This window comes from Phodopus roborovskii, unplaced genomic scaffold (genome assembly GCF_943737965.1).
Source record: "Phodopus roborovskii unplaced genomic scaffold, PHOROB, whole genome shotgun sequence".
Classification (NCBI taxonomy): Eukaryota; Metazoa; Chordata; class Mammalia; order Rodentia; family Cricetidae; genus Phodopus; species Phodopus roborovskii.
This window is the reverse complement of record NW_026126409.1, coordinates 12402856-12418313: the sequence shown is the minus strand read 5'-3', so window position 1 is coordinate 12418313 and position 15458 is coordinate 12402856. Positions and strand designations below refer to the sequence as shown.

Below are 15458 nucleotides of genomic sequence, written 5' to 3'. Positions count from 1 at the left end.
AATTTTGTCTGAACAGATACACTGGAATTTCAGAAGGTGGAAATGCCACCACTTCCTGTCAAATAGCTGCTGGGAAAACCATGTATTGATCCCTGTCCAAAAGATGCTAAGGGGTGTGGTGCAGTGGTAGATTGCCGTCTCAGCCTGGACACAGCATGAAAACTGTGAGAGTCGGGTAAACAAAAGAGAGGAGGCTGGTACCATCCCACACTCATGGGTCATACAACACAGTCAAGTGAAGCACTTGGCAAGAGGTGGTTGTGGTTAAGTGTACCCTGACCTTGCACTGCAGGATCTGGTCCTCATAGCGAAGGAGGAAAGCATGGCAAAGCCCACAGTGTCACAGGTCAGGGGAAGAAAAGGGGGTGTCCTATATTCTGCTCTTCTGATTTTTCCCATTTTTTTGAGATTTATTTTTATTTTATATGTTTGGGTGATTTGCCTGCGTGTAAATCTGTGCACACTGATGCAGTGCCCCGGTGAGGGTGTCGTGTCCCCTTGGAACTGGAGTTACAGATGGTGGCCAGTTGCCATGTGGGTTCTAGGATTGTAATCGTCAGTACTGGTAACCATTAGATCATCTCTGCAGCCCCTTTACCCCTTTGTAGAGACCAGCCTTTATTTGACTGAGAAAAAGGAGCCAGCCAGATGACACAGCTCTTTGGCTAGGTGTCCTATGGCCAATCAGTGCATGCCCAGGAAAATTCTTACATAGTCTTCCTGGTGGCAAAAGGAGGCCAGGGGTCCTCAAGGCAATATGTCTGGAGACCAAGGCATTGACAACAAGATTCTGGTGACGTTAGAATTTTGGCTGTTCCCAGTGGTATTGGTACAAAGTAAAACTCTGGGCCAGAACAATAGTCATCCTAATGGTGCATTTGGGTGTTAGGAATAAGACTGGGGCAACAAGAATCTTACCAACCAGTCCTCCTCAGCCATGACTCTTGCCGTTCAGACATCTATACCAGGATCTGAAAAATTGAGTCTCAATACTACTAGTACCTGTTAATGATTGGTTGACCTTTATTTCCATACCTCTTTGACAAGCAGAACCTCATGCTGGTGCTTTTTTTTCTTATATTAGAATATATTGAATGTACTAAGTAATGGGTTTCATTGTGAAATTTTCGTACAAACGACCTATTTACCCCAATATCGCCCTCCCCTCTTACTGGTTGTCGTAGTCACTGTTCTGCTGATGTGAAGAAACACCTTGATCACAGCAGCTCTTACTGAAGGAAAACATTAATTGGGCTGGCTTACAGTTCCGAGGTTTAGTTCATTATCATCGCAGCAGGGAGTGTGGCTGTGTGCAGGCAGACATGGTGCTGAGAATTCTGCATCCTGATTCTCAGGCAGTGGGCAGAGAGAGAGACTGGGCCTGGCATGGGCTTTTGAAACCCCAAAGCCCACCCCCAGTGACATACTTTATCCAAGAAGACCACACCTCCTAATCCTATAATCCTCACACTTTAGTCTCTGGACCACCTCCTCGTTTTAAATTTTTATTATTTTGACTCTATGTTTCTCTATGAAACTCTGGCTAGCCTGGAACTTTCTTTATAGACCAGGCTGACCACAGACTCAGAAAGATACCCCCTGCCTGTGTCCTTGAGTGCTGGGATTAAAGGTTTGTGCCACTATGCCCAGCCCACTTCTTTAAAAAAAAAAAAAAAAAAAAAGTAGATTTTGCAAATGAGATAAAGTGTGTTTTTCTGAGTCTAGCTTATTTCACTCAATATGATCTCCAGTTCCCTGTTTACCTGAAAACATGATTTTGTTCTTAAAGACTTACTAACACTATGTACGTATAGCATCTTTTCTACATTCCTTCATCTTTTCATAGGTACGTGTCAGCTTTTGTGAACCATGCAGTATACACATGGGTAGGCGGTCTCTACTGTAAGCGGATTTGACTCCTTTGGCCAAATGCACTCCCTGGGCCATATAGTAGTTCTATTTTTTATTCTTTAAGGAACCTCTGTACTGCTTTCCATGATAGCTACTGGTTTATGATGGCATCCTTATTTTTTTTTTCAATTTTTATTTGTGTGTTTATGACACAGGGAGATAGAGACAGAGAGAGGGGGAGAGAGAGAGAGAGATGGCATGTGACATGACCTCCATCTGGAGGTGAAAAGATAATTTGTGGAGTTATTTTCTCTTGCACCCTTATGTGGGTTACAGGGATGAAGCTCTGGCCACCAGTTTGACAGTGGCAAGCACCTTTACAAGCTGCTGTCTCAGTAGTTGTGTTCTAACAGTCTTAATTCTGGTTTCGGATTGCAAATTATGGCTACAGTTTTCAGCTGATCTTTCTCTGTACTGTGAGTGCATGTCCCTTCTTGTGCTTTGGTGACAAGGCTTAAGGTAACAATAGAATCAGTAGGTTTCCTGTTTGTAGTTGCTCTTTCAGGGAGCTGGGACCCCCTCCCCAGGAAAAGAGTGTTGAATTAATCCTTTTTATAAATGGGCCTGCTCCTACAGTTTTGGTCTTCACAGAGACTAACCCTGTCAGCGTGTCCTTTCTCTCAAGTCATTTGTGTCTGAACTTACTTGCTCAGGGGTGTTTTCTCCTGAGATCTCAGGGACAGTTCCCCTTTGTTTCTAGTTCTTGGGTTTTGTCCCTATCTTAGTTAGGGCTTCTGTTGCTGTGATAAAACACCATAACCAAAAGCACCTTGGGGAGGAGTTTGTTTAGTCTTATAGCTTGTAGTCCAGTATCCAGGGAAGTCAGAGCAGAGGAACTCAAGGCAGTGGAGGAGTGCTTCTTACTGGCTTGCTCTTCCTGGCTTGCTCACTTACCCAGGGTTGGCCCCACCCACAGTGAGCTGTGCCCTCCCACAGTTTGATGGGGGCTCTTTCTCAGTTGAGGTTTTCTCTTCCCAAATGACTCTAGCTTTTGTCAAGTTATCATTAAAGTGTACACAGTCCCTTAATCTAATCTTTAAATTATGCTTTATGGTGTTTTATTTCTTAATGCTTTTTTGCTTATTTTACAGTTGAAAGTTATTCATTTGACCATTTTTGTGGATCTGTTTGTGGCATGTACTGATAGCTTGGAACTTTCTGTTTATTCAGCTGTATCATAATATTTAAGGGATTTGTTTTCCAATGGTAGAGATTGAACGTAGGACCTCACACATTCCTAACATGTGCTTTACTGATGACCTATTATGTCTCCAGATTTTTTTTTTTCTTTTACATAAAGTCTTACTATGTGGCCCTGGCTGCCACAGCCTCTGCCTCTTGATTACTGGGATAAAGGTGGGTACCACCGCTCTAGAATCCTTGCTTTGAGGAGTTGAGATTTTACTTTGAGGGCCAAAACTCTTAGCTTTTATCTTTCTCTCACCTCCCCAATTTACTAAGGACTAAGAAGAATGTTATGTTTGCATTCTGTTTTAATTTGGACCTAGTCATCCATTCAGTATCATCAGAATTTGCTGGAGTTTTCTAGAAACTTAACAGAAGACTGGGCTGGGGCTCCCTCAGGCTTTAGGTTGTCTGTGAGCAAATGTTGGGGACTGGAGTGACAGCTCAGCGGTTAAGGGAAGGTCTGGTCACTCCTCAAGGGGCAGTGCTGTGTTTGGAGCAGAACTGATTCTGCTGGGCTGTTGCTTCATCCTACACTGCCAGGTTTAGTTATCCTTCACCAACTCTTCTTCCTGAGCCCAGCTTCCCTGGTCATGTTTAGCCTGCACAGGAAGTCCTGCCTGCCCAGCTTCCTGCCCCTATGGTAATGAGTACAGTCAGAGTGCTATTCCCATCTTCATCAGCTGGGAAAGTAGGTGGTGCTTTACTTCCAGCAGTTTAATTCCTAGAGGCTTATCTAGTTTTATTTTGCAGAATGATAATTAGCCTAGTCCAGGTTTTTAAGTAACAGCAATCACTTTCTGTTAGTGGTCATGAGAAAAGGACACTTGAGGCTTCAGTCCATGTCAGGCTTGGTTTTCTTTGTTTTTCTGTTTCCTTCTGTTTTGTAACTTAGTATTATATTAGAGTAATTAAGCTCCTATTTGAAATAAATCCTTGAAGGTAGGCATGGTGACTTAAATATGTATAATCTGGGTAGTTGGGAGGCAGGTGGATTGCTGCATGTCAGGTGTAACCCAGGCTTCACATAGCAAGACCCTGTCTCAAAATGACAAAGGGAAAAAAAATAAAGAAATCATATTACTGATACTCTGCAATCTTAGCAGATTCCTTCTGTTTAATGAAGTAAAAGTATTTTTAAAGTCAGTGTTTCATTTAAACTTTCATGTGTTTAATTTCTGTCTTATAATGTCATTTTAACTTTAAAATACAGTACAGTCTCAGGCTTTCTTCTAGGCCCTTGTGTTTGGTTTCCTATAGGACTACAACCTCAGTGTCCTTGCAAACAACAAATGAAGATCCAGCCTGGCATGGTGGCTCATGTCTTTAGTCCCAGCACTCAGAAGGCCAGAAGTAGGCTGATCTCTGTGAGTTTGAGGCCAGCCTGGTCTATATTTTGAGTTCCATGCCAGCCAGGGCTGCATATTGAGACCCTGCCTCAAAATTAATTAATTAATTAATTGATTAATTAATTAATTAGTTAATTAATTAAAAAAAAGAAAGAGATGCAGATTCTGTTTGAGTTAAGTAACCCACAGATGCACTGTTTGGGTTAGTTACCAACACATAACAAGATGCCTCAAAGCTTAGTGGCCTCACATTGTCATTGTCTAGAGCTCCTAGTCTTTTGGGTCTGGGATTCAGGCAGGACTCAATTAGAGTCTGCCTGTTGCCTGGGTGACCATGGCTGGGCTGATAGATTTTGCTTTCTTCCCATGTGCCTCCCACCAGTTTTTTTAACAGCAGGCAGCTACTCCTATAGATAGCATCACTTCTAGTCAGTGTGTTCATATTCAATATGAATTCTAATTTCCTAGTATTTTTGAAGTGGTCATAAATTAGAATCTAAAATCACTGCCCACTTCAAGCCTGTAAAGTTAGGGCAGAAGATTGTAATTCGGTTGTAGTGCACTTACCTAGCATGCATAAGGCCATCAGTTCCTTCCCCAGCATTGCAACAACTAAGAAATAAATATAATAAAATTTATTTTCTCTATTTGTGAATATTTCAGAAAAGTTCACTATAAGGGTAAGGGGTCTTCAGAAAGCTTTAAAGTCACAGGTCTAATATGTTTCGTTCCTCCGTTTATACATTTTCATAGCCTTTGATGGCAGAATTGGTCAGCAAAAGTGACAACAAATTTAACGAGTCCTTTGCTGAGAACACAGGACCGGCTTGCTTATTTAGGGAACACTGAGTTGTTTATTGGAATCATTCACCAGAAAGCTACAAGTTACTGAGTTTGTGTCTTTGCTTTTACAAATTGAGAGAAAACAAAATTGTGTTAAGAAATATAAAACCTCGCCCTCTTTCTTTCTGTGCCGATATCGCTCCCGCCAACATGGTGAATGTTTCTAAGACCCGCCAGACGTTCTGCAAGAAATGTGAAAAGCACCAGCCCCATAAAGTGGGGCTGTACAAGACGGGCAAGGACTCTCTGTATGACAGGAAACAGAGTAGATATGGTGGGCAGACTAAGCCCATTTTCCGCAAAATGGCTAAAACTACAAAGAAGTTTGTGCTGAGGTTGAGTGTGTTGAGCCTAACTGCAGATCTAAGCGGATGCTGGCTATTAAGAGATGCAAGTATTTTGAACTGGGAGGTGATAAGAAGAGAAAGGGCCAAGTGATCCAGTTCTAAGCTGATCTTGTTATGAAGACAATAAAAGAAACATCAAGAAAAAAAAAGAAATATAAAACCTCTTCAAGAGCATGATTAGGGAATGTGAACTCATCAAATAGGTACACATTATCTGACAAAGTTTTTTGAGGGCCTTTTCAAAAGAACTAAAAAAATGAATCACTTTATGTCTATAGATGAAAAATAGAACTGTCAGTTTGTCCTTTATAGGTCAGGCTTGTTGTGTAGTCTGTCTGTCTACTACAGACTTGGCGCAAGCAGAAGAGGTCGGCAGGCATGGCTCTGCATTTCCAAGAGGCACATCTTGCTGTGGGGTGTGACATCAAGAGAGCTTGGTTCTCTTCTTCCCTTGTGCTTTTGAGGCTGTGCATGCCAACAGTATGTGTACAGTATTGGTGTTTTTTGAGACAATGCTCCTTAGTTGGCCATACCAGTCCCAAAGTTCCCAGCTCAGCCATCTTACTGCCATTGCACCCAGCTGCAATGTTTTCCCCTGATGTCATTCTTCATTCTGTACACAGCAGATAGTTAACTGTGTATGTGCACACACACATGCCTGAGCACACATTTGCTTGCTCCTGTGTTCATTCAGAGCCTCACATGTGCTAGGGTGAGTACCCAGCTGCTGAGCTGCATCTGAGCTTAGGACTTCGTTTCAGTACAGACACTTAAGTGATTTTATGCCGCTAACATTGGAAATCAGCTAGCTTGGAGAATCTTGAGTTTTGAGGAAATGAAGTTTCCTACTAACTTTATTCTTCTGAACGGAGGGTGCTTCTTTGTCTAGAGGAGCATCACACACATAATTCTAACTAGCCTTGCCTTCTAGCATTTTCTTAATCAAGAGTTGGACTTGTTAGAAGTTCTTGAAAAGAAACTGATGCCAGAACATTCTCATTCCAAAGTAACTATGGCCCCTGATTTCAGTCTCAAGGTCTACTGTTGGGTAATTTTGTACTTGTTATTTTTCAGATGGCCCAAGTTCACTTGGATAGCATGACATGTTTTACATAGGACTTTTAAATGTTGGAAATTTATACATTTACTTTATAGTCATGTAACTCATGCACTTCCAGATGAGGTACTTTATAAGAAGGGTTTCTAGGACCAAAACTAACCCAGACTCAACTAGATTATAAAGTATGCCATAAAACTTTATTTTTCTTTCCTCCTCAGGTTCTCCTCCATTTCCCAGTGTGAGCGCTTTACATCATTAAGATGAGTTGAATCTAGATCTCACTTAATGTTCTTCCTAAGGGATAAAGATGTAGACTTATAAGCAGGACAAGACTAATCGTCTTAGCCTTACACTGCGGGTCCCATAGGTAAGGCCTAGTAAGCCCTCCACACACCATGACTAGACCTCTCTGATGCTCTCCTTTCTGTGGAGACTCCAGGGTGCTTAGAACGGATCAGGCCTGTAGCGTACCACATAAGCCCATAGGGAATGAGAGTCCTATTCAATGTTGGTCACTAGCCATTCGTCTCTAGCTTATTAGCGTTAGTAGTGACCAGCCCTTGAAGTCTCTAATTGGAGCCCTTACATCAATCATTTCTCTCCATGTGGGAGAAAGTCTAGGAAGGTGCTTCTTTGTGGGTATCAAATTTAAACTAATCTGTTCTTTTAATGTAGTTGTTGGTCTGCTTTTCATATTGCTTTATCTGACATATGTTCAGAAATAAAATTAGGAGATTATCTTGGCATAGCTACCTGTTTTTTGCCTGTGGTGAGCAGTACTCATCATGATTAAAATAGATAGGCTTGCTGTGTCCAACATATAAAAAGAAGTACGAAAACGTTTGCAGTGAGCAGGGAATAGTTAGTCCTGAAAACTTTGACAAGAGTCTGTCCCAGAGCCTCCTGGAAACCCAGCATTCATTTTCCATTAGATACACAGCTTTAGATAAACCTTATAGCATACATGAGCTTAAGAATGGTGAAATACTCACTGTTTTCTAGTTGAGGGAGAGGACATTAGCTTTGATTGATAAACAACCCAAATTTTTTTTATCTTTGTAGCAGTGAAAATAGTTTTCTCTGTATGTAGAAATCTGTCTTAACTGTGCAGTGAGAAATTCGTAGTCCTTAGACCATCCTGTTTGATTGAGAATCGGTAGTTCTAAGTTAGCGATCTTTCTTAGTTCACATGACCATGAGGCAGGTCTGCTGGAGGAAACTGATCCCTCCCTTGGAAATAAGTCCTTTAATTTTCAGCTTATCACTTGGAAAGAGCAGCGGTCTACTTTCTGAATAACTGATCTACACTAATAGTAATAATAGATTGGGTCAGGCACAGCTATGTCCGACACACATGGAATGCAAGTCTCCAAAACTAGTTAACTGGGGGCAACTACTTGCATGTCCAAATAATATACAAGTGCTTCCTAAGAAATTTCCTGACTCATAAATTTAGATATATGTCATTTCCAGAAACACTTGCATAGAGATTGGGTAAGATTGCCAAGTAGTTATTTTTATTCTATAGGAGAAAAAAGAGGTTTATTAATCACCCTCTTTTTCTCTTTTTCTGTCCTTCCCTTCCTCTTTTTTTCTCCCCCCATTCCCATTTCTCTCTGACAGATTTAGAAATGGCTGTTGCATATTGGAAGTTAGTATTGTCTGGAAGGTTTAAATTTTTAGATCTTTGGAACACATTTCTACTGGTAAGTGACTGTTTCTTGTCTTGCGTGCTGCCCAATCAAGAGGAAGTTTTTCTTATTTAAAATGCTAAGGTTTGAGCCCCGAATAAGGGTATATGCCTTTAATCCTAGCACTCAGGAGGGTAAGGCCAGTGGATCTCTGTGGGTTCAAGGCCAGCCTGGTCTACATAGTGAGAATATATATACATCTACATCTGAACGTAGTCACCTGACTAAAGGATGAATATAAAGGCAAAGGGCTGCACAGGTTCGCCACTTGCAGAATGCCACAGCATAGCAGCAGAGCCGCCTGCAGGTGGCAGCTACTTTTTCTAGGATGTTGTCAATAAGCTTTCAGCTGATCTTAACAGCTCTCAACCTGCGATCTCCTCTGAGGACTTCCCAAACTCAGTCACTCTTCATTGCTATTGAGGAACTTCACATCCATGAAAGACCACAGTTGCTGCACACTGCTCTGGACTCTAGAGTGTGGACCAGATCTTGTTGTCCAGAGGTACCCTGTCATCATATGTGACTGTAATCTACTATACCACACAAATATGGACAGGGGGCTTTTCTGGGGTGCCATAAGGAAGGCATTGTGTCTGTGCTAGGCCCTGTCTTGTAGGGACAGCCAGTTTAGCTGTGAGCTATCTGAAGTGAGTGGAGTGCAAGGACATGTCCTGGATCCACAAAAGACGGTCCTGGTCACAGCAGAGATACCCACGCCCACACTGTCACAACCATGAAAAAAGGTCATGCTTCCCACAGCACACCCTATAGCCAGGCTGGCCGTACCCCTCCCTCTTCTCCATTCGTGACCCTAGCTGGCGTGCACCCTGCTCTGCCTTGGCTTGGTAGGCTTGGGAACATTGCTTCTATGTGCCTCAGTTTCTTTATTCAGTGATAGTATTCAAGAGCATGGCCTGTGGAAGACAAGCAATGTCTTAGTAGCCCAAAGGCCTTCCTGTCAAGGGGCTCATCCCATCATGTGTCATGTGTCTTATAGAATGTTCAGTGGTTGATAAAGCAGCACCCAGTTCCTCCTCTACTTTTTGTGACACTTGGGATGGAACCTGCAGCTTCCTACGTGCTAGATAGGTGCTCTACAGCTGAAGTACACCCCCAGCTCACTTTGTGTTTGAAGCAGGGTCTTGCTGAACTCAAGCAGGCCTTGAACTTGGGATCTTCCTGTCTAGACTACTCAGTGCCTAGGATTACTGGCCTATTTCACCAGGTTCTCATCTTTGGGTTACATAACAAACTACAAGACATTGCCATGTGTATAGGAGTAAGAAAATGCTGCTGCATCATGGAGTCAGCAGGGTGCTAGAGCACTCCAGTGCCACTGATGGGAGGACGGAGAGAGATGAGAGGCTTCCCAGTAGAACAGAGGATGGCGGAGCAGGGAGGCGAGATTGGCATGTCAGATGCACTTTTCAGGCCTAATGTGCTGGGGAAACAAATTGTAGGAACAACTGACAATCTAGCAGTTGACGTTTTAATATACGATATGAAGTTCTTAAAGAATCAAGTAAATAAACAACAGGCTTCAAATAAATAAATATACAAAATAAGGCCTGGCAAGATGGCTCAGCTGATAAGGGTGGCTGCCACCAAGTCTGACAACTGGAGTTTGATCCTTAGAACCCAAATAGTGGAAAGAGAGAACTGACCACACACACACACACACACACACACACACACACACACACACACACACGTTGTTCTCTAACCTGTGCACATGCATAGAAATAGATAAATGTGAAAAAATTTAAAGATAGCATACACACATAACAAGCATAGAAGCTGTTTATGTTACATGCATGTATTGGCATGTAAAAGCTGGCATGACAGTGGTAAGTTCGAGGAAATGAGTGCTTTTTAGGTGAAGAGGGGAGTACCTGCTCAGACAGGTGCTACCGAGGCCCAGCTTTGCCTCGGAACTTGCCTTTCTGTGATACGGGCGTTGTATTCATCTCCATGTGTTTGATGTGACCGGAATATTGAATAACAAAGATTATTTTAGATAACTACCTCTACCCACCCAAGAGACCCTTGATATAGAAGTGTAAATGTGAGGAAATAAGTGGAAATAGGACTCCAGATTGCCCTGCATCATCTCTGAACAGGGTTAGGGAAGTGGGGAGGAAGGACATTGGAGACTGGCCTTTTGTCTGACCAGACAGCAATATGTAATTTTAATATTTAAAATATATAAATATTTTTGCTCCCTATTTTATCTTCATTTAATGCTAAAAGAAAAAAAATGTACTGTAAATCTGACAAATGACAGAACGCAGGTGGTATTTCCACAGCATGGTTTTAAAATATAATGTTGATAGATAGCTAAAATTACGCTTATTTCAGTAGACATGAGTTTCATCTTATATAGAAAATTATCACCTTCAACTTAAAAAAAAAAACAAAGGTTAAACAAACAAATGCTTCTAACTGTATTTGTATGTACTTATTTTTAAAAAGAAAAAAAAAAAGCCAAATATTTAAAATATTTTAAAAACGAGTCAGTGTTCTTTATCTGGACTTAACGGCACAGAGCACATGCAGTTGCTGTGAAGGACTAGCTGTGAATTTGTACCATAAGGAGGATCACTTGCTAATGCAGTGCGCCCAGCCACTAGCGTATCTGAGAGTTAAGATCTGAACCTTAACCTGGTGGATGTTTTTCTCTTATGTATTAGGAACATCACAAAAGATCAATTCCAAGGGATACTTGGAACCTTCTCCTAGATTTTGGAAACATGATTGCAGATGATTTGTCTAACTACGATGAAGAAGGTACTAGAAGCTGTAGGACTTCTCAGGGTTACCAGAGATGCTCACACCTCCTATGGATGCTAATGGACTACCTCCAGAGTGAGGGGGCAGACACTGACCCAGAAGGGCCACCCACCCACCCACAGGGACTTACTTGCTTATCAGCTTCTAGAACCACATAAAACCTGGTTAGGATGATTGGAGATGTTATCATAAATCCATATATATTCCCCTTAATGCCAGAGAACCCCACATTAGAGACATTTAAGGTCCTTCCATATAGTAGCACTGTTCCCTGAGAGGGGCCTGGTCCTGGATACCTTGTCTCCCCTCTAAATGTACCTGACCAGGACTTTGTCCAGGACATCTTCACTCATGTATTCGGCCACTACCCTTCACTGACAGCATCCGGTTCATGTCATGTCCCTCATTTGTATGTCCTTTCTACTCAACACAGTGCCCGTACAAATGATTCATGAAAGTGTCTTGTATAAAAGGAGGGATAGATGTAAACAACTTGGTTCTCACGAACCATAACTGTCCCTGGTAAAACTAACTTGTCTGCCAGGAGACGGCATATGAGGCAGCCAGTGTGGCTGAGGAGCTATGGTGACCTGCACGGGGTAGATTTGGTTGGGAGTCTGGTAAGGAGTCAGAGAGAATGCCCATGACTAAGGAGTAATGCTCCTCAGCCCTTAGGAAGCGGTAAGTCCTTTTCTTTCTGTTCCTAATCGGCAGGGTCTAACTGCCCATAAATTGGCTGAGGCCTGAGAGGCCACCCTGTAGGCCCAGAGCATGGCCTCAAGGCCATTACACACACCACTCACTGGTCCTACTTCCTGCAGCAGAAGAACCGAGTGACTTGAGCAAGGCATTTGATTCGACACAAGCTGCATAAGCTTCAGATTTGTTTTGCTTCTTTAGATGTTAGATTTGGGGAAAGAACATTTTTAATGTACACATAGTGTTATCACAGACTTATTTTAAAAAGTTGCTTGTTTTCCTTTAGGAGCCTGGCCTGTCCTTATTGATGACTTTGTAGAGTATGCACGACCAGTGGTCACAGGTGGGAAACGTGGCCCTTTCTAAATGGAAACATCAGATAGGGGAAGGTGAATGAGACAGATCCAGAAAGGAGACAACTGGGTTGGTTGCTGTGTGCATTTGTTGCTGACTTCAGAAGTCTTCCTCGTCCATTCATGAAACAAATCCTTACTCCGCTTAAAGGCTGCCATGTAGGAATGGAGAAACCCTCAGGATGTTAGGGACGGCCCCGGCCCGTCGTCAGAGCTATTGCTTTAGGAGATGCCTGCATGACTTACTTGTCTTTACAGAGAGCAGCATAGAGCCTGTTTGCAGAGCAAAAGCATGCTGTTCAGTCAGTCCATGATGCTCAGGTGAACACCACTGGTTTCCAAAGCTGTGGAATCACACTGCAGTTATGCTTCAAAATAGCATCTGTGTCCTCAGAATGATGTATCTTCTATACAAGTCGAAGCTGTTAAAAACGTGCCCTGATGAAGACAGCCTTGTCAAGCCTACTGCTTTTAATCTTGGTATTCAAGATTGATAGTTTCGAATTATCGAATCTCTAGATTTACTAGATGTTTGTTTTATTTTTCTCTAGAAGACATTGTTGCAGTTTGCACAGGGATGTTACAGGATGTAATCCAGCAGGTTCATTTCAAACTGTTTACAAGCTGGTGGGCCTGTTTTACTTCTAATAAGGTTATTATTATTATTATTATTATTATTAGGCCTGGATGCTGCCTCCTGAGAAGTTTCTTATTTTTTTAATATATTTTATTATATTTAAAAGGACATTTTTCCATGAGAAATACTTCTTTTTGAATGGTGAATTAGATTTACAAATCAAATGCACTGGTTCCCTTCACCTGTCTACAATGTCTACAGTGCCCAGTGCCCAGTGTCCAGCCCTTGGATAGCCATATGCATTTGCAAGCAAAAACATGTCATCCAAAAGAGTCTACACCCAAAGCCTCTGTCTCATTTGTCTGCATCATGGGACTGCACCAGGTCACTGTGCCGTGTCACCGTCTGCTTTTCTGGTGTTTCTCTGGTCAAGATCCACTCATGCACACAGGCATGGAGGGCCTGGATACTATCTGCTCATCTGATGTCAAGCTCTGAACATCACTGTGCTGACCCTACCTCACATTTGCCAAGACTTGGTGTCACAAGCGTGCCTTGCTGCCCAGCCTACAACGTGGCCATGGGGCAGATGTGCTGGACCCACTTGAGAATTGGGGACTGGTCAAATGCCCACACTCAGAAAGCCTGTCCCAGATGTGCTGTTGGGGCAGCTTCTGGTAATGGGACATGCCCCTGACTTAGGAAACATTCTGAGGCATGTACAGTCTACGGTGAGATGGACTGATGATGAACATGGATCTCACAGAGGAGGTGGAGGATTGGAACAGGAGGACAGTCTCCACAAAGCCAACCCTCACTGTGTGAGATGACATCACTAGGGACCTGTGAATGTAGATCTGTAAAAGGGAAAACTAGAACATCTTTGGGAATGTATGTATGATTACAAACTGACTGAACAAAAACCTGGAAAACAAAGCGTCCTTTTAGGTCTTGTGGGTCCCTGACATGCACTTAACCTCTATTCAGAGAAATTTATAGATACATATAACTAAATTTTGAAGGCCTGCAATATGCTCTTATTTTTAAGATTTAAAATTCTTCAGGAAGACCAGTGATATGATTGAGCAGGTTAAGGCATGTGCTGCCCAGCCTGACAACCTGAGTTCAGTCCAGGGGACCCACAATGTGGAAGGAGAGAACAGACTGCCATAGGTTGTCCTCTGACCTCCACACATGTGCCATGAAATGCATGTATTCCCCCTACACACATGTACTTAACACAATAAACTAAACAAATAAATGCAACTTTAAAATTTTAAATTCTATGGGATTGTCAATAGACTGTGAAGTACTAGTGATTGATAAAGGCTTTTCAGAGACTTATGCTTTCTGTTCTATTATTTACACTTGAACTGTGCATGTTACAGAAATGCTGAAAACTTCAGAAATAGTAAATAAAGTATTTTCCCTGGTGTCGTGGTGTCCTTTATTCTTGGTTGCACAAATACCCACCTGTGCACATCAAGACCCTGGTCTTTTTTTTGGCTTGGACCAGAAGTAAGGTCCCTTACAGCAACAGCAAGCCCTTGCCACACTGCCTCTTAACGTCCCACCAGTAAATAAGTGTATTGGAGACAGACAGCTTCTTTTGTCTAGGTTTATTTCTCAGTTCAGTGTGCTGGGCAGTGGGAGCTGCATAGCAGAAAATACTAATATAGCTATAATTGCGTTTAAAACCCGTTTACGGAACACAACAGGTATAAGAAATGTATGTAATCGGCTCTGCTTAGTACCTGCCATGATTTTCAGGACAACATCGCCCCATGTAAGTGACACCAGTGCAGTGTTGTCTGTGTTTCAAACTTGACGCTCTGCAGGCACAAAAGGAAGCCTTCGGCATCTCTTGCTGTGTCCAGCATCCTGTAATAGCAGGGATCTGAATGTTTGTCAGATAGACAAACTTGTGAGACCACCTTATCTTGTGACTTTGGCCAAGTAGTGTGTGGACATTGTTCCCAAATGTCCTTAACAAAGTTCCCTCTCCCAGGAGTCCCTGAACTTAGCTCATTAGTTGTCCCACCTGAAGTGCGTCTCTTGCTGACTTCTGCTGTTGGTCTTACTTGGGTGGAAACCATTTCCACTCTGGTTGTGAGGGATTGCTTTACACTGAGAGTTGTGCCAGCAGGAAAGGCATCTTGCTACACACTAAAGAGCTTACCAATTGTTTGTAAGCCCAAGGGGTCCCCTGCCAATTCTCCATGCAGCAGACCAAGTCACAGGAAGGCCAACTGGGGTCTGCCTGCAGGGTTTGTGCTTGAGAGGGAATAGGGAGGTCTTCCTCCTAGTTCATTTCAAACCAAGAGGCCTGGCTTTATAAAGTGTGTCCTACGTACCCAGTCTCATTATTTAATAACTCCACGAGCAGGCAGGAATGTTCACAACACATGAAGCTTGAGGTGGCACAAGACCAAGCTTGCTGAGACATGCGCAGTCTCAAATCCAGCATTGGAGCCCCTTACTGAACACTAAAGTGTGAGACAACACTTCACAGGAGTTAGGAGTGCTGCATCTTTGAAACTTTTCTCTCATGACTTTTTTTTTTTTTAAATGGTGCTGAGGATTCAACCAAGGGCCTCATGTATGTCAGATTACTTGCTCTGTCATGGTGCTATTCCCATTGCCCTCACGA

The 15458-nt window shown here is 42.6% G+C and overlaps 1 protein-coding gene across 6 annotated transcripts in view; it reads left to right on the top strand.

The window, feature by feature from the left end:
- Dcun1d2 (defective in cullin neddylation 1 domain containing 2) overlaps nt 1–14242 on the top strand; it is a 28379-nt gene extending 14137 nt beyond the window's left edge. The window contains exons 5-8 of one of the 6 annotated variants that reach the window (XM_051182032.1): nt 8319–8401; nt 11080–11176; nt 12165–12221; nt 12975–14242. In XM_051182032.1, the coding sequence (XP_051037989.1) occupies nt 8319–8401; nt 11080–11176; nt 12165–12221; nt 12975–13006 (269 nt within the window). In that variant the 3' untranslated portion in view covers nt 13007–14242. The other 5 variants (XM_051182034.1, XM_051182036.1, XM_051182035.1 and 2 more) reach the window with 5 other exon arrangements.
- The last annotated feature ends 1216 nt before the right edge of the window (nt 14243–15458 follow it).